Source organism: Monodon monoceros, unplaced genomic scaffold (genome assembly GCF_005190385.1).
Source record: "Monodon monoceros isolate NGI ecotype Baffin Bay Population unplaced genomic scaffold, NGI_Narwhal_1 Super_Scaffold_11, whole genome shotgun sequence".
Taxonomy (NCBI): domain Eukaryota; kingdom Metazoa; phylum Chordata; class Mammalia; order Artiodactyla; family Monodontidae; genus Monodon; species Monodon monoceros.
In genome coordinates, this window is record NW_021703767.1 from 1539101 (window position 1) to 1556977 (window position 17877).

The 17877-nt window shown below is 52.5% G+C and overlaps 1 protein-coding gene across 2 annotated transcripts; it reads left to right on the forward strand.

Moving 5' to 3' along the window:
- Positions 1-3823: 3823 nt before the first annotated feature.
- Positions 3824-17068, forward strand: SUMO3 (small ubiquitin like modifier 3). 2 transcript variants are annotated; one of them, XM_029215403.1, is made up of 4 exons: positions 3824-4739; positions 9386-9514; positions 13054-13125; positions 14091-17068. In XM_029215403.1, exons 1-4 carry the CDS (start codon positions 4719-4721, stop codon positions 14229-14231), a joined length of 363 nt encoding a protein of 120 aa, XP_029071236.1. In that variant the 5' UTR covers positions 3824-4718; the 3' UTR covers positions 14232-17068. The 2 variants fall into 2 exon arrangements, with proteins under 2 accessions (XP_029071236.1, XP_029071235.1); XM_029215402.1 differs by lacking the exon at positions 3824-4739 and having other exon boundaries at positions 7924-9514.
- The last annotated feature ends 809 nt before the right edge of the window (positions 17069-17877 follow it).

Consider the following 17877-nt stretch of genomic DNA (forward strand, 5'->3'; position numbering starts at 1 on the left):
GGTAATGAGCATTCCAGCTTTCTACTCGCCCTCTGTATGATTTTGCAGAACTCGCCCTCTGTATGATTTTGCGTCTTACAATTTAATGAGGTTTTCTTAAAGACCTAATATGTGCTCAAACTTTGTAAATATTCCACAGGTGATTAAAAATATTACATAAATTTTTCATTGGTTTCCAGATTCTCTCTCTGTGCATTATCATGAGCTTATTGATCTTCTATATGCAGATCTTCTATATGCAGATCTTCTATATGCTTACTTAGTGTTTGCCATTGTGACACCTTTCAGAAAGAAGAGGGAACCTCACCTCAAATTTGGTCCAGTTGTCAAGACTGGTGACAACACACACACACACACACACACGCACACACACCCCAAGAGGGTATGGAAATGTTCATCCCTCACATAAGGAGGCTTTCTAGGGAGAGCAGTGCAGGCCTCCCAAGCTGGCCTGAAAATGGCTTGAGAGCCAGGAAAGGAGATGCACTTGGGGCTTGTATTGTGCGAGGGCGGGGCCATGGTGAGGGTTTCTGCATGGGCAGGTGCTTGAGTGGTTTGAATTTCCCACCGGTACCAAAGGAGGCAGCGCCCAGTCTTTATCCGCGTGCTAAGATGTGGGGAAGAAAGAGAAGAGGCAGGGATGAGGCCTTAAAGATGTCAGCTGTTAAACATCAAAAAAACAGAGTGAGACCCTATTTGCATTTCTCTACCTGCCTCTTGGTGGCATGGACCCATTACTAATGTAATATATCTCTCATTGTCCATTTAATGCTTTGCAGTTTGAAATGTATTTCATCTGATATGAAAACTGTTATAAGCTATAGCATTTTTGCCTTTTATTTTTACCCTTTCTCTACAGTAGAAGAAAACATAGTTGTATCTTTTTGACCCACGTAGGGAGCCACTGTCCTTAAATAGAACAATTTAATCCATACATACCTAGTATGATTGCTGGCCTTTACTTATTCTTTTTTTTTTTTAAAGGCAAAGTCTTTTTTTTTAATTTATTTATTTTTATTGATTTTTTTTTTGGCTGCGTTGGGTCTTCGTTGCCGTACATGGGCTTTCTCTAGTTGCGGCGAGCGGGGCTACTCTTCGTTGTGGTGCGCGGGCTTCTCATTGTGGTGGCTTCTCTTGTTGCGGAGCAAGGGCTCTAGGCTTGCAGGCTTCAGTAGTTGTGGCACGCGGGCTCAGTAGTTGTGGCTCACAGGCTCTAGAGTACAGGCTCAGTAGTTGTGGTGCACGGGCTTAGTTGCTCCGCGGCATGTGGGATCTTCCCAGACCAGGGCTCGAACCCGTGTCCCCTGCATTGGCAGGCAGATTCTTAGCCACTGCGCCACCAGGGAAGCCCTACTTATTCTTACTATCTTATTCTTTGTATGCTCTGTTCTACTTTCTTGTTGTAGAGCTGGTATAATATCCTTTGCTTGAATCCTTGCTCTGCTGCTTTTAGTAACCAGGTAAACTTGGATGTGAAACTTGTGCCTCAGCTTCCATATCTGTGAAATGGTACAAAAATGGTACCTACCTCATTCCATTAATGTGTATGAAGGTATGAGAGTGCAGGTCACATAAGTGCTACATAAATGTCTTCTGTTATTTCTATTGTTTCCTTTTATCTGTTTTTATGACGTTGTCAGATTGGTTGAGTTTTGTTTTTGCATTGTTCTTGCAGTGGTTTGAAAGCTATTTCTCCTATCCTTGGGACAGTCCTCTCCCTCTGCTTCTGTTTTCTTCTGACCTACCTTCCATTTCATAATCTTCTCTTCCACTGTGTCTAATCTGTTGTTAAACCCATCTACCGAATTCATAGTTTCAGTGATTGTATTTGTTTTCCAATTTCCATTTCTTTATAGATTTCACTTATCTGCTGAAAATTTCCATCTCATAGTCTATTTCCTTGAACATGTTAGAGTTATTTGAAAATCTAATAATGCCAATATACTGTTCTCCTGTGGATTTATTACTAATATACACATATTTCTTCCGTTGGTTTTGGATCATTTGTTTTCTGGTTTTCTTTGTGAAGTTTTATTCTGTTCTGGATATTGTCTGTGAAGATGTTTTAGTTAACCTGAGGCCCAGGTGATGCTGCTGTCCTCCAGAGGTTTCCTTTGGCTTCAGGCTGGCAACGGGAAGGAGAGCAGATCAGCTTGGTGCAATTTGGGAGTGAGCCGTTGGGATGCTGGGTTTCAGTCTGTGAGGATTGATCTGCACCTCAGCCTCACTCCTTTGTTGTAGGTTTCAGTGTTCCAGCTGAAGGTCCAGGTTATTATCAAAGCCCCCCGACCAGTTTATCTTGCAGTAGGTCCTGCCCAATCATTGTCTCCCCCATCCTATGAGACTCAAAAGCTGTGCTCAGTGTCTCAACTTCTTGTGTGCTGCACATATTAGGGACTGCATTGTGTGTCTCTCTCCCTCCCTCTCCCTCTCCCCCTCCCCTGCACACACAGAGGAAAGCCATGCGAGGACACGGGGAGATGGCGGCCATCTACAAGCCAAGGAGAGAGGCCTCAGGAGATACCCATACTGCCCACACCTTGATCTTGGACTTCCAGCCTCCAGAACTGTGAGAGAATGTTTAAGCTGCCCAGTCTGTGGTATTTTGTTACGGCTGCTGAGCTGACTAAAACATCATACTAATCGCTAAATATCTCAAAAGGAAAACCACGTCCCTTCTTTCTGGGATCTTCGCTCCTCAAGAAAGTCTTCTCTGTTTTGGCAGTTATCGGGTGTCTTCAAACAGGTTTTCAAAATATTTTATACAGATTTTCTTGTTGTTCAAAACCATAATAGTTTTATAATTTGCTTTAAAAAAAAAACACATAACGTGTGAGCATCTTTTACTGTTGTCAACTACTCTTTCTTTTTACACATTTAATAGTGGCTTAGCCTTTCGCTATATGAATCAACCATAGTTTAATTCCTTCTCGTAACACATTTAGATACTGTATTTCATCAATTCTAATTGGGGTGTCTTGCATCCATAACCTGTCATAGTTTAATGTGTGTGTTAAATAAAACAATGTTTGGGCTTCCCTGGTGGCGCAGTGGTTGAGAATCCGCCTGCCGATGCAGGGGACACGGGTTCGTGCCCCGGTCCGGGAGGATCCCACGTGCCGTGGAGCGGCTGGGCCCGTGAGCCTGCGCGTCCGGAGCCTGTGCTCTGCAACGGGAGAGGCTACAACAGTGAGAGGCCCGCGTACCGCAAAAACAAAAACAAATAAAACAATGTTTTATAATTGCTGACATCTTAGAGTCGATGATGGATGATGGGTCCAACCTCTGCCTACCTGAAGTTACACCACAGCCAATAATCTTGGGGTGGTGGTGGTGGTTCCCATTGTCCACCTCTGTCCTGGAAGGGGCCAGTTCCTGGAGACTCCCCTCTCCAGGAAGCACAGCTCGAGCTGGCCACTGTGACTGGGGATCCCCTGGTAGAGGCACCACAGTCCAGGGTGAAAGAGACCAAACCCTTGGACCCGGCTGAGATGGAGGTCGGCTCTGACCAGAACTTTCAATGGACAGACTTCGTCAGCCTGTGACATGGCAGCTCCATTCTGGGGGGCCCCATTTCCCTCTCCTAAATGGTGCCTCTAGCCCAGGAAGTGAATTCTGAAGCGTCAAAATTGGTTTGTGAAATTAAGGCCCGTGAAAACTTGGCTCTATGGCCTTTCGGTGTTAACAGGAAATGAGCTGAACCCACTGGGCTAGGTCGCTGTCTTCCCCAGATGCTCAGCTGCCACTGGCTGGGCTCGGAAGGCCCCAAAGGGGGCTGGACAAGGGGAGACAAAGGAGCCGCAGAGAGTCGGCCTGGCTAAGCACAGAGTGAGAAGTGGACGGAATGGGAGACTTTCCACCTCCCTGACCCCCTCCTAGAAAAGCCCCGTTTAGGCCTCGGGCCACTGGGAGCTCTGGGTGGAAGCAGCTGGAGCTTGTGCGGCCTCGCTGAATGAACACGTGCCGTGTGTCCTTAGTGGACGGAGCTGCCCGGTGGGTCAGCCTGGTAGGCCTTCTTCCTTCACCCCCACTTCCTCAGGACACTTGGCTCCTCTGTGAAGGTGAACCGAGCCTTTCCTAGACCTGGGGTCGTCCCCGGGGCAGCCCTCTCTCACGCACGTCCACCGGGGCCACTGGAGGTAGTTCACCCGGCTGGCTTTATTTTCCTTGTTTCCCTGTGAGACGCACTCATCACAGAGGAAGCCAGTGGATACACCCGGTCTCAGCTGGTGGAGATGCGGTAGGTGAAGGGCCAGTTCGGGGGACGGGCGGGCCATTCTCAGGCGCCAAGGTAATGTTCCAGGCCTGCCCCCGACCCCGCACCTGTAGGGCTGATGGCCTGGCTCTCCGTGCACCCTTGGGGTCCCAGCGCGCCCCACCCACACAGCTCCCCCCGTGCCCCACGACCCTAGGTGCCCTGTGTTCCCGCGGCTTCCAGCGCGCCCCCCCCAAGTACGGACGCCGGACTCCGCGGGTCCAGCCGGCTGACGCATTTGAAACTGCCAGGAACCTCGGCCGGCCGGGCACGCGCCCGACGCCCGGGAGCGCGCCTCGTGCACGCGCGCCCCCACCGCGTGACCCGCGCCGGCCAACCTGCGCGCGGGGATTTGGGGGCAAAGCGCGGCCCCGCGAGCAGCTGCGGCGGGAGAGCGGCGGGCCGAGAGCGTGAGTCGCCCGCTCGGCGCTGTCTACTGCCCCGCCACCCGCCGCGCGCAGCCATGTCCGAGGAGAAGCCCAAGGTAAGGGCCGGCAAGCACGGGCCGGGCCCCGGACTCGGCCCCCCCGCCCGCGCCGCCTCCGTGCCCCGGACCCCGCCGCCCTCCGCCGCCGGCCTCCGGGGCCCAGGCCCAGCGGCGCCGGCAGGGCTCCCCGCCTTCCTTCCCCACTCCCCTCTCCACCCCCAGCCCCTCCTCCCCGCACCGCCCGGCTCCCCTAGTCTCCCCTCCCCCGCACGTCCCGCCCTCCGCCCAGGCCCCGCCCCCGGGGGGGGCCGGCCCGCCCTCGAGCTCCGCCCCTGTCCGGGCCCCGCCCCCGGCTCCCTCCGCCCAGACTCCTCCTCCGCGGTCCGAGCTCCACCCCTCCGGTGGGCCGAGTCCCGAAGAGAGGGCGCCTCTAGCCCGGACCCTCCTGGCTGCGACCTTCTCCCTCCGCTGACATCGCACCCCCCGTCCCCAGTCCCTCTCTGGGACCGCCTCTCCCCAGGACCTCTTCCCTCGCCGGGACGCACCCCCCACTACGCCTCTTACGCGGGGACCCACGGTCCGGGCCGGCCTGGGCCCTACTGTCCCGCGTGCGCGGGGCCCCCTCCTCAGTCCTCACTGCGGAGCGCCGAGAGGGCGCAGGCTGGGCAGGGGCTCTGAGAGGCCGGACCTGTCTGGACGCATTGCCGCCCCCAGGGTGTGCGCCCACCTCCCGTCGCTGTCACCCGATGTGCGCCACGCCCTGCGCACCGGCCTCTCCGGTGCGCGCTCCGCACTCTGGTGCCCTGGACGGCAGTCCTCGCGAAGGCCCGCGGTTGTGCTAACTAGTCTTAAAAACAGGTTTCTGGAGCCCTTCGTCTGCGCTCTTGGGGTCTGTCTCTTTGAAGTGGACCATCTGCTGCACATTGAGTGCCTTGCGTGCAGGCTCCCGCCGACCCCGCTGATGCTGGAGGTTGAGCTGAAGCTGGGGCCCCTGGTCACGGAGCCCCTCCCTGGTCGGGATCACACGGTGGGGCTCCGGTGGAAGCTGCCCTCTCCTGTGAGAAAAAGCCACCCTCCAGGAGCGTCCTCCCTCCAGGTGCAGTTGGAATTGCCTTTGCTTTTCACACTTGGGGAGGCCAAATGTAAATGCCCTTTCTTTATGATTTCTAGGTGGCCTCCTCTTACTGTAGTTTATAGGCAACGAAATACACACAGTACCATCCCTTCAGTGTGTTTAAACTTAACTCTCCCACGTGGTCAACGTCCAAGGCCCAATTCAGTAGAATCAACTTGTTTTAACTACTCTCAAGGCAACTGGATGGTTGTGCCTCATGCCCCACCAGTGCCCACTGTGCCTGCCGGGCACTGCTCACTACCTGGAGCCACTCCTTCCTCTGGGCCTGGAGAGGAGAGGGTAGGAGGTACACTCCCAGGCCATCTTGGCAGAAAGAAAACCTTGTGGATCAGTTGGGAAGACAGTTTGCCTCCCCTCGAGAGCACAGGCAGGGGACTGACAGTATGAACTGTGGTTCTGGTGTTTAGGCTCCCCTCCCCGCCCCTCCTCTCTTCTAAGTTCCTTTGTTTGTTAGGGATTCTCCAGGGGTCTGGGCCAGGCCGTGTGCTCTTGGTGTCTTTCTCTGCCTGGCCTGCCCTCTTTCTGTTTGTTTTGTGTTCTGGCCCCAGTGTCCCTTTGTTTTGAACACACCCATATTGTTTCATCAAAAAAGCAAATGCATCCTCTATCCACGTGCAAAAGAATGAAGTTGGACCTTTTTTAACGCCATATGCAAAAATGAAGTCAAGATGGTTCGAGGACTTAAACGTAAGACCTAAAACAATAAAACTTTTAGGAGAAAACATAGGACAGAAGCTCCATGACATTGGACTTGGTGATGATTTCTCGGATATGACACCAAAGGCACGGGTAACATGAAAAAAATAAACTAGACTCATGAAAATTAAAAAATTTTGTACATCAGAGGACACTGAACAGAGTAAAAAGCCAACCCACAGAAGGGGAGAAGATATTTTCAAATCACTATCAACCAAAAAGAGAACTGCAGAAGGCTGCAGATAAGAAAAGAGTTTATTTGGGGTGTTAAGAATTGCAGCTTGGGAGACACAGATTTGGGTAAAACCGAAAGAGCTTTCCGAGGAAGAGAAAGAATCAGGGGCTTTATAATAAAGGCGAAAGCCACGAGGCTGAGCTCTGACACAAAAAAGGAAATATTTGTCCTTAAGGGATGGCTGTCACGAGTTGTTTTAGGGTCTGGGTCCCACAGGTATCTTGAGTTTCTGGCAGGTGTCCTGGATGCCTTCATCAGGACAGGACGTGGTCACAGGGTCAGATTCCATCCGGGCTGAGAGGAGCGTTAAGGTCCGTCCTCAGTGGCCTCCTGGCTCTGTTTGAGAGGTTCTCTGAGCAACACTGACTCCATTTTGATTTTCCTTCCACATCGTATGTCTGATAAAGGATCAGTATCCAGAATATACAGAGAACTCCTAAAGCTCAACAACAAGAAACAAGCAACCTGATGCAGAAATGAGCAAAAAAACTTGGACATTTCTCCGAAGAAGACATACCAATGGCCAAGAAGCCCATGCAAAGATGCTCAACATCACTGATTATCAGGCAAATGCAAATCAAAACTACGGTGAGATATCCCCTCACCCATTAGGATTGCTGCTTTCAAAAAACAAAAGAGAAAACAACAAGTGTTGGCGAGGAGAAGCTGGAATTGGTGGTGGGAATGTAGAATGGTGCAGCTGCTATGGAAGAGAGTATGGGAATTCCTCAAAAAGTTAAAAGTAGAATTACCATATGGTCCAGCAACTCTGCTTCTGGATATAGACCCAAAATGATTGAACACAGGGCCTCAAAGAGATATTTGTGCACCCATGTTCATAGCAGCATTACTGACAATAGCTAAAATTGTGGAAGAACCCAAGTGTCAGTTGGTCCATGGATGAATGGATAAGCACAACTTGGTCTGTGCATACAACGGCATATTATTCAGGCCTGAAAAGGAAGGAAATCCTTTTAGGATTTCCTAAACACATGCTACAACAGGGATGAACCTTGAAGACATTATGCTGAGTGACACAAGCCAGTCACAAAAGGACAAGTACTGTGTGATTCCACTTACAGGAAGTCCCTGGGGGAGTCAGATTCATAGGGGCAGAAGAGCAGTGGGGACCAGGGGCTGGAGGGGGAGGAGTTAGTGTTCAGTGGGGACAGAGTTTCAGTTTTACAAGATGAAAAGAGTTCTAGAGGTGGATGGTGGCAATGGTTGTATTTTATACTACTGAACTGTACGCTTGGAAATGGTTAAGGTGGTAAGTTTCACGTGCATTTTAACACGATGAATAAATGGAAAAGAAATCTTATCTGTAAATGCAAGGTGGTATCCCGGATTGGATCCTGGAACAGAAAAGGGTGTTAGTGGAAAACCTGGTGAAATACAAAAGAGCTCGCAGTTCCGTTGTCAGCGGTGTGCCAGTGTCGGTTTCTTGGGTGTGATGGGCACTGCAGTACGTGAGATGTTAACAGGGGCGGGGCTGGTGTAGGAGTGCACTGTGCCTCGGTATTGCAACTTTTCTGGAAATGTAAGATTATTCCAAAATAAAACCTTTATTTGAAAAAATGGAAAAGCAGCTGCACCCTCGGTCTCTGGGGAGTGATCATGGGGCCCAGCTCCATCAGAGGAGGCTCCTTGCCGCAGTCTCGCCTCCTGGGGGCCACTTCTCGGGCCAGCCCGAGCTCACCTACTGGGGTGTCCAGGGGCCAGAGTGCTGAGTGGCCTCCTTTCCTTTCCCCCTCCGTGAGGCAGGGAGGCGGCAGGGAAACGGCGGCGGGGAGTGGGTTCCTGGGGGAGGAAGGGGAAGAAGCAGGGAAGGAGCAGAGAGTCCGCGGCGGCCGGACCTTCCTAGAGCCTCAGGAGGAGGACAAGAGCATGTGGCTGGACAGCGTACAGACCCGCTTTGGTCTCCATCCGAACTCGTCTGCAGATTGACTCAGGGGTCAGCTTCATCATTTTGTTAAAAAGTAAACAACTCCCGTCTCCCCCAGCGGCACTCTCAGGCTGAGCCTCTGCTCTGAACACGAGCTTCTTGCATCAACTTCCAGTAGTTTCCAGGGGCCAGAGACCCCCGCTACGGGATCATGTCAGGATAGAATATGGCGGTGACCCCGTCCAGGTGGGACTGGTGGCACAGAACGGACTTGAGGGTGGCCCTCCCTGGGTGGCGAGCAGGGAAGCTGTGGGCCATCTGCACCCCAAGCCACTCGCACCCCGCTTTCCCGGCTGGAAACATCTGTCGTTGGGTCTCATTCATCCGCGTGTGTAAGTATAAATCACCTGTGCATACGTGTGGTTCCTAGTCTCATGAGAGCGATCTTAGAGCAAAGATGGATTTTCTCTCCATTGTTTTCTGGATCTATTGAGCAGGTTTTCCCCCTTGAATTGGCAGTCTGTGGAAACACTAGATTGTCAGGGCATTTCCTGACCCAGCAAGTAGAAGTGAAAAGTAAGTTCTGTGTAGAAATCAAGCAATCACACGAGTGACTGAATTGCTGGGGAATTTTAAGAAGTAGCTTGGTTTTCATGACTTCAAAAAAGGCCAGCAGCCACGCAAACACTTTGCCTTTAAAGTGGTGTTTGTGGGGCGACGGGCTGGAGGCCGAGATTCACGTCTCTTTGCAGGAGGGAGTGAAGACGGAGAACGGCCACATCAACCTGAAGGTGGCCGGGCAGGACGGCTCCGTCGTCCAGTTCAAGATCAAGAGGCACACGCCGCTCAGCAAGTTGATGAAGGCCTACTGTGAGCGCCAGGTGTGTGTGTGGGTCCCAGAGCACGCGCGCCTGTGTGTGTCTCTGTGTGTGCACGCCTCCCCCGGAGGCGCTCCCCTCCGCCTGGCCCCTCCAGGCTGGCCGGTCACTCCCTCTTCAGCCACCCGGTCGTCCCCGGTCAGGGGTGGATGTCTGGTGATGTCCTCGTGGCGCTGCTGGGATCGGAGTGGTGGCTTCGCCTGGGATTCCATCCCTCCACCTTTGCGTCTGTGGAGCCACTGCCCTCGACACAGTTCAGTTTCCAGACGATGCTTGATTCTTGCCCTTTGTTTACTACATTTCAAAATAAGGAGCCCGTGCTCGTATGTCCTCCCACGGTGACCAGAGAGACTGACCGCGCGGAGTGTGGAGTGTGTGTTACGTGTGCGCGTGACTGTGCCCTTGGGCCCCTCGGTCCCCTTGTGCTCTCTGATGCTCCTGCCCGGTCTCTCCCCCTGAGCCTGTCCTTTCAGGTGAGGCAGCTTTTCTCAGGATACTTCGGAAATACTGGACCTTTGTTAGTTTCCGTTCTTGGCTTTGATAAATCCTTGCCTTGGGCTTTCTGTTGTTATTATTACAAAACCCTAAAAAAGCTCCACGCCTAACTCTTCTCCTCCCCACTTTTCAGAGCTTGCTCCTCGGAGGAGATCACTTTCAACTCCAACTTTTTTTTTCACTTTTCTTTGGTAAATATGCTTGCGCTTCTATTTCTTCACGTTCTTTGATTTTGGAGATTTTTTTCGCCTGTGAAAGGTGGGTCTTCAGCTCTGGCCCGCCATCCGCACATCCACCACCCGCGCTTGCACACAGCTCCTTCCCTGGACTCCAGCCCATCGCTCTGGAATCTCCTGCTTCTGTCCTGACTGGGGCAGCGCCAGCCCTGAGCCACACAGCGGCCTGTGAAGATTTCTGGCTCTTGTCTGAGTCCTGTTTCTCCTGGTCTGGTGGTGGTTGTGTGTGTCATTTTCTGGGGGCCCCTTGTTAATTTATGCCCTGAATTTCCTGTCGTGCTGCACCGTCCGCCACGTTCCTGGGCCTTTTGCTTTCCCATCGTCCCTCCCGGGGCCCCTCCCTCCCTGCCCCACCTGGACTGCTGCTCAGCCATCATCCCAGAGCCTCCTCCTGTGTATTTTCTGGATTAATCTTCTGCCCCTGTTTTGATGGAGCATATCTTCCAGTATCTTGCGCAGAAAGGGTATGAAAAATACTGCACGTCGGAAAGTGATTTGCTTTATAAACCTTCACGCTTGAGTGTTTGAGTGCACGTAGGTTGCAGTTCATTTTCTTTTCTTGGAGCTATTGCATCATTTTCGTCTAGTTTCCAACGCTGGTGTGGAAAGTTCAATGGCGTTCTCATTCTCTCTCCTCTGTTTGCGGCTTGGTTTATCTCTGATAGCTTTTGGGACCTTGTTTGCGTGCTTTGAGGCAGTGCTACCATTTACTCTTCTGGGCACATTCTGGGCCTTTTCGGTCTAGAAACTCATTTTAGTTCAGGAACTAGACCTTCTGTTAGTTCTTTGGTAATTTGTGTCCCTCTTCACTGGAATTCCCATCCGGCTTGCAGTTACCTGCTCCAGGTGTGTTCAGTTGGATTATTTCCTCCCATCGTGCATTGGGTTTTGTTGCTATTGGTCTCTGTTCTGGGAGGTTTTCTCAACTTCATGTTCCCACTTTTTATGGACGGTCTTGTTTCTGTCATGATTTCTGATTTTTAAAAGTTCTTGTTCTGGGCTTCCCTGGTGGCGCAGTGGTTGAGAGTCCGCCTGCCGATGCAGGGGACGCAGGTTCGTGCCCCGGTCCTGGAAGATCCCACGTGCCGCGGAGCGGCTGGGCCCGTGAGCCATGGCCGCTGAGCCTGCGCGTCCGGAGCCTGTGCTTCGCAACGGGAGAGGCCACAGCAGTGAGAGGCCCGCGTACCGCAAAAAAAAAAAATTCTTGTTCTTTCCCATTTTCTGAGGCTCCGTTTTTCCCCAGGGGAACTTTCTGTTGTTTTCTATCTCCCTAAGAGCTTCAGGTGTGTGTATGCATCTGTGTGCACGTGCGTGTGCACGCGCGGCTGTGTCTCTCTGCACATCTTTGCGTGCGTGTGTGTGCGCGCGCGTCCCGGCGTGCTCTGATCCTTCCTCCCCGTGCCCTCCTCGTCCCTTTCTTTCTTCTTTGCTTTGACTCCTCACACATTGGTCTTTCCTTAACTGTCCTCTCTCCCTGGGTGACGGCTCGTATTTAAGCACGAAGCACTAAAAAGCTGGTGGAAGGCTGCGCACCTGGTGTGTGGACATGGCCCGCATGTTGTCGCGGGGCGGCCTGCCCAGGTGGGTGTTCTTTGGGGGTCCCAGTGTTGCAATCTGTGAGTCTTTAAGTCTCCCCGGAGTGGCCCCCAGGCTCCCGCCTGTGCCCTGGGAGCGCGGCGGCCGGGAGGAGCAGCTCGGCGGGGTGCCGGATGTACTGGGCATCACTTGCCTGCCTCCGCCGGCTACCTGTCACTGCCCCGTTTGTGCCTGTGTCCCCAGCCCAGGGCTCTGAGTCCACCTTTCCAGAACGGGGACCTTCTGCCCGTGGGAGGGACAGTGCCCGACCTTGGGGTTGGGGGCCCTGCTTTGGGAGTCGGATATGGACTTTCCAGCAGTCACCCCAGATCAGCTGCATCGCTGCCACTTACACCTGTGTGCCCGGCCCCTGCCCCTCTCGGGGCTCTTGTTGTCCGCCCCCCTGCCCCCCAGCACACCGCATCCTGACCTTGGGGTCTAGGGTCCACAGCCCTGTAGCTTCCAGCCCGGAGGTGACGCCCTTTGTCTGCTGGCCTGGCCCCTCTCCTGTTTTCTTTGTCCTTGTTTATGCCTTTTTTTGTTTATGTCACATCAGTGGGTATCAGGAGGGAGCAGAGATGGGTGTTTTAATCCTGTCTGTCCCGATGAACTGGCTGTGCCCCCGACCACGTCCAGCTGTTCCCTCAGGAGGCAGAAGGGCCGCTTCCCAGCTTCAGGCAGCTGCTCATCACATGCCTCAGGGTCGCCTGACCCGTTCCTGAGAATTGTTGAAAGGGGGGGAAGTGATGGTGCCAGCGGTGTCGAAATTCTGCTCAGCGCCTGGAGGGAAGCGAGAGGGATGGGTGAGGGCAGAGCCCCAGGAGCTAGAAGGTGCTAGAACGGCATTGTCTGAAAGGTTGTTCTGGGTGCATCACATGAACTAGGTTGCAGCCCCACTGGTGAGGCTTCGTAGTCACCTGCGTGGTAAATCTGTATATGCAGAAATCTGGTGTTTCCACATAAATGTGTGATTCTTTTTTTTTTTTTTGCGGTACCCGGGCCTCTCACCGCCGTGGCCTCTCCCGTTGCGGAGCGCAGGCTCAGTGGCCATGGCTCACGGGCCCAGCCGCTCTGCGGCATGTGGTATCTTCCAGGACCGGGGCACGAACCTGCGTCCCCTGCATCGGCAGGCGGACTCTCAACCACTGTGCCACCAGGGAAGCCCCAAATGTGTGATTCTTTTTGAATTAATGTGTTAGCTGAAAATGTTTAATGATGATTGCTTTTTCTTTTCAGGGCTTGTCAATGAGACAGATTCGATTCAGGTTTGATGGACAACCAATTAATGAAACAGACACCCCAGCACAGGTAGGAAAGCCGACCCTGTCTATACTTGAGAGCTTCTTCCGATCTGCATTTCATAACTTCCATTTGGAATACTTGCATTTGAGAGGCAGTGATTGCTTCTCACATAGAAAGAATTACATTTTCTTTCTTTTTTTTTTTTGACGCACCAAGTGGCTTGCGGGATCCTGGTTCCCCAAACCTGGGCCCTTGGCAGTGGAAATGCAAAGTCCTAACCACTGGACCACCAGGGAATACCCACCTTACCTTTTATTTTCTTTATTTATCAAAAAAAATTGTTTTTTTGGCTGTGCTCTGCGGCATGTGGGGTCTCAGTTCCCCGAGCAGTGATCGAACCTGTGTCCCCTGCAGTGGAAGCGTGGAGTCCTAACCACTGGACCTCCAGGGAAGTCCCTACATTTTCTTAATGGCTTTAATTATTAGATCATTTGACTTTGTAATTTTGAGGTTCAGTCTTCGAATGAGGAAGATGTCCTTTGTCAGCCTCTTCTGTGTTGGGAGAGGGACCAGGAGGGTTGGGTGCCCAGCGGAGGTGGTCCAGAGACAGGGACGAGGCCTGGGCCTGCCCATGGCCGCCGCCGTCTGCAGGCTCCAGGCGAGCCGGGCACGTGCGGTCACCACCCACTTGTAGCCTGGATACTGGGTCTGCAACGTTAGCCGGTTTGTACTTTTCAGTAAAACTTTATAGAGACTTGTTTATTTGTAACAGGACTTAGTGTTTCTATCAGGTCAAGTCCCTAATGTTGACTGTTCCTTTGTTAGGGGAAGCTTGGGGAATAAGCGGGCTTGTTGGAAATCCACAGCTCAGCCTCTGTCCCCGGGTGCCCACCGACAGCAGGCTCGGGGCTCAGGCACCTCAGGGTGGTGTCCCTGGCGTGGGCGGGGGCAGCTCCAAGACCCTGGTGCTCAGCGGGGTGGGACCCCTTCCTGTGCCGTGAGGATACTCACTGCCCCCTCTGTGCCTGCAGCTGGAGATGGAGGACGAAGACACCATCGACGTGTTCCAGCAGCAGACGGGGGGGTCCGGGCGGCCAGCTGCCTCTGGGGTGCAGCCCCTAGAGCCACCGTCCCCTCGTGTCACTGCGCTTGTGTTCGCTATTGAACAGTGAAGGTGTGACCATGCCCGCACCAGGGAGGCTCAGACACCCAGGACATTCCCCAGAAGGACTTTGCTCTCTGATGTACTTCAGTGCGGCCGCGGGGATGTCCACGGCTTCCCCCAGCCCATCACCCCAGTACCTCTGTTTGGGTAAAATGTATGGCGAGGGGTTTTGTTTTTGTTTTTACTTTCATTTTTGTTTTTCCTCCCTCCTATGACATTTCCCCCAAACTTGTGGCCTGAGTGCCCACTTTCCATCTAGGTGGGGCTCTTACCCCAGGTACTGGCCCCTACCCATTCCAGTCATGTAGAGAACTCATGTCACTGCTCTGGGGGTGTTTCCGTGGGGTGAGTTTTGGGGACACAGTCGGGATGGGAGACAAACTTTCACTTACTGTTTCTTGCTGGCACAGGGTTTTTTTAATGCTAAATATTACAAGTGTAAGCTTTGTCAGAATATAGTAAAGTTGAAGGGAAAATACTGGAATGTTTCTTAAAAGGTAAGAAGTTCTTCAGTAACGTGGCCCCGCGTGGGGCCTGGGGCCCAGGACCCATCGCCACCCATGGCCAGTGATGCTGTTCAGGGGCAGTGAAAGTTGGCTTTTCCCCTTTTCCTTAACAGAGAAAAAAGTAATTCCCACACGTCTCACCTGGTAATAGTGCCGGGGCCTCAGATTTCTTCCAGTATTTGCTTCTGATGAATGACAGTCTGTATATAAAAAAGGAAGATAGAGTATTGCTGATTTTGCAATTAACGTTTTTGTGTAAAAGAGCTGCTTCAAAGTGTGGTTACGAGTGAAAGACGGCTCCGGGGTCTCCCCATGGACTGTGCTCTGCTCCCCAAGTTGGTATGGAGTTTACGTGTTACATGTGATTTCAGTTCTGTGAAGCATTTGGGGTCTGTCCTGGTTAAACTCCGAGAGTTGTCCTGTTGCCCTCGTGTGTGGCCCCACTGCCGCCGGATGGCCCGGCATTGCTTGTTCGGGTCACCTGGGCAGCGCGACCACCGTCATCTCTTGTCTGGCTGGCATCTCGCTGAAGATGTCTGCTTTTCCTTTGTATTTTGCTCTTCGGGCACGGGTGGGATGTCTGCTGGCTCTGTTGTGTTTACTCCCGTTTGTACATTATTTGTTGTCCTTTACTACTGTCAACAGTAAATATAGTTTGGTATTCTGTCTCTCGGCTTGTATCCAGCACTGCGTATGGAGCTTGGGCGTTGTGTCATGTTCAGTACTTGCAGCGACCCTCCAGCGAGGCCACTCACACTTCGATCTAAAGGCCGGTTCACCGCTGCCCCCCTTCCTGCACCCGCGCAGGCTTCCCAGGCGGGTGGCGCCTCCTGCCGAGGACACCCCCTCACCCTCAGAACTCCCCTCCGTCCTCTCCTGGGTGTCCCGGGTGGAGGGTCGCCGTTACTCTGGGCTTCTCGATATTTTTGGTGTTTGAGTATAAGACTTTTCCTTGGTGCAGTTGACAACCTACTCACTCATCTGTTTGAAACGGAAGCGAGTGGCACTAATTTGAGAACTTCCCTGCGTGCCACGCTGTGACAGCACCAGGGTGCATCAGGTGAGGTAAGCACAAGTTGAAAGGTCAAGGGCAGCCGGGCAGGGGGGCACTTGATTCACTTACAGCAGCGGCGGGAGGTGAAGGCGCAGCACAGCGACTGGGTCGTGTGCCAGGTGCCGCGGCGGGTGGCGAAGCCCGACAGGGCAGCCCCTGCACTTGTGCCGAGAGGGACACGCCAGGGTGCCTTAGGTTAGGAGCAGCGCTGTTTCCTCAGGGGCCTTAGAACGGTGCTGCTGACCGAAGAGCAGGCAGCGTCCTGGCGGTTGTCTTTTATCTTATAAATGTGTGCACATTGTGCATTCGGAATAATCTGTTGATATCGATGTTTTTAAAATATTGTTACCTAAACCCAACTCCCAGAATCTTTGGGTTAAATTGATGCTTCAGTAGGAGACAGGCCCTATTGATGCTGTTGTTGGTGCCCTGGGTCCCAGCCGGCACTTTCTCAGTTCCGGTACCGCAAGTCCCATGTCCCAGGACCCCTCAGTTCCAGGCGCATGGGCGATGCCAGCCTGGCTGTGCTGCACAGCACAGGTGGGGAAGCATGTGTTAATACTGGCTCTGCCACAAGACACAGGTTTCATGGAAAGGAACTGCAAAAAGCAGATCCTTCTTGTACCTCAGAACTTCAGTTCCCAAAGAAACTTGCTGGCCTGTCCAGTGGACCAAAGCCTCTAAGTATTGATATCACACACCTGCTACTCAGAACCCTGGGGATACCAGGACCGACTGACAGAGCAGAGAGTTGCCAGATTGAGTGAATAAAATACAGGGTGCCCAGTTACACTTGAATCTCAGAGAAGACGTGTGGAGGGGGCCTGCTTCCCTGAAGTCGAGGCCGTCCCACCAGCCAGTGAGGTGAGAGCCTTCTGTTATGTTGAGCACCTCATGTTTTGGGTTTTTGTCACTTGAAACTAATCCTGGTACAAGCTGTGAATACACACACTGCTCTACAACAGGAAAATGATGTGACAAAGACAGCAGTGACACAGACGTGGATGCAGCTAAGAAAATACCCAGCATCTGACAGGTGCTGTTGTCTGAGCGTCATAATGTTGATGACAATGCTTTTCATCACCCACACTTCCTTTAGGTGACCAAGTGGAGTTCTCCTTTAGCCTCCATGGGAACCACACCCTCTGACCCCTGACCGGCTTGGGGGGATGGGGTGTGGTTTGATTGCAGAGAGGGCAACTACTTGAACAGGTGAAGCGCATGCGTATTTGTGCAAATCCATTACTCTTTGGAACTGTCTAAAAGTACTGTGTTGTTTTTATAAATCACCATGGTCATTTGAAAAGACAGTGTCAGACTGAATTTTTGTGACACCTCTACCGCAAAATATGCACCATTGTGAGGTTTGTGCGAATTGTTTAATTTTATTCAACTCGACAGATACCTCCTGCCACGTCCAGGTACTGAGGCTGCATCCAGGAACACACGAGAAGAGAACACCCTGCCTTCATGGGACATGTTTCTGGTTACAGGAGACAGATAAGTTGTGTGCTGTGCTAAAAAATTATACAGGACATTACATAGAAATTCTATAGAGGAGTACGTTGGATATGTGTTGTGAAGATAAAAACTTTTCTTTTTAAAAAGGTGCATATATCCTTGCCACAAAGCACTAAATGTGCTGACTTTCTCTGAAGTAAGAATGGGGTTCTAAGAGGCATAAATAAATAGATCAACAGATAGATCAGTGGGCCAGTCAGTAGAACCATCATGAATGTTACGAAAAAAAGACTCGCCAGTCTAGTTACCCGATGCACATTACTCAGTGGAGAAGCCAGAGCAGCAGCGGGGGCGGGGGGAGGGCGGTGTATGGCCCCTTGCTGGCCTCCTGAAGCAGTGGCCTTGAAGCAGTGGCCTGGGGGACTGCCAAGGGGGCCGTGGGGAAGTCTGGACCCGCTGCCTCTGGGAGCTGCTGGTCAGCAGGCTGGCGGTTGGGAGGGGAGCCCATCCACACCTGGGGTGGGGGAGGGGTCTGGCCGCTGCTCTGCTCCCACCTCGAGCTCCCAAAGCTCCTCTCTTGGCCGAGTGGAATCCAGAACCACACCGACACGGCATAAAACCGCCACAATCGC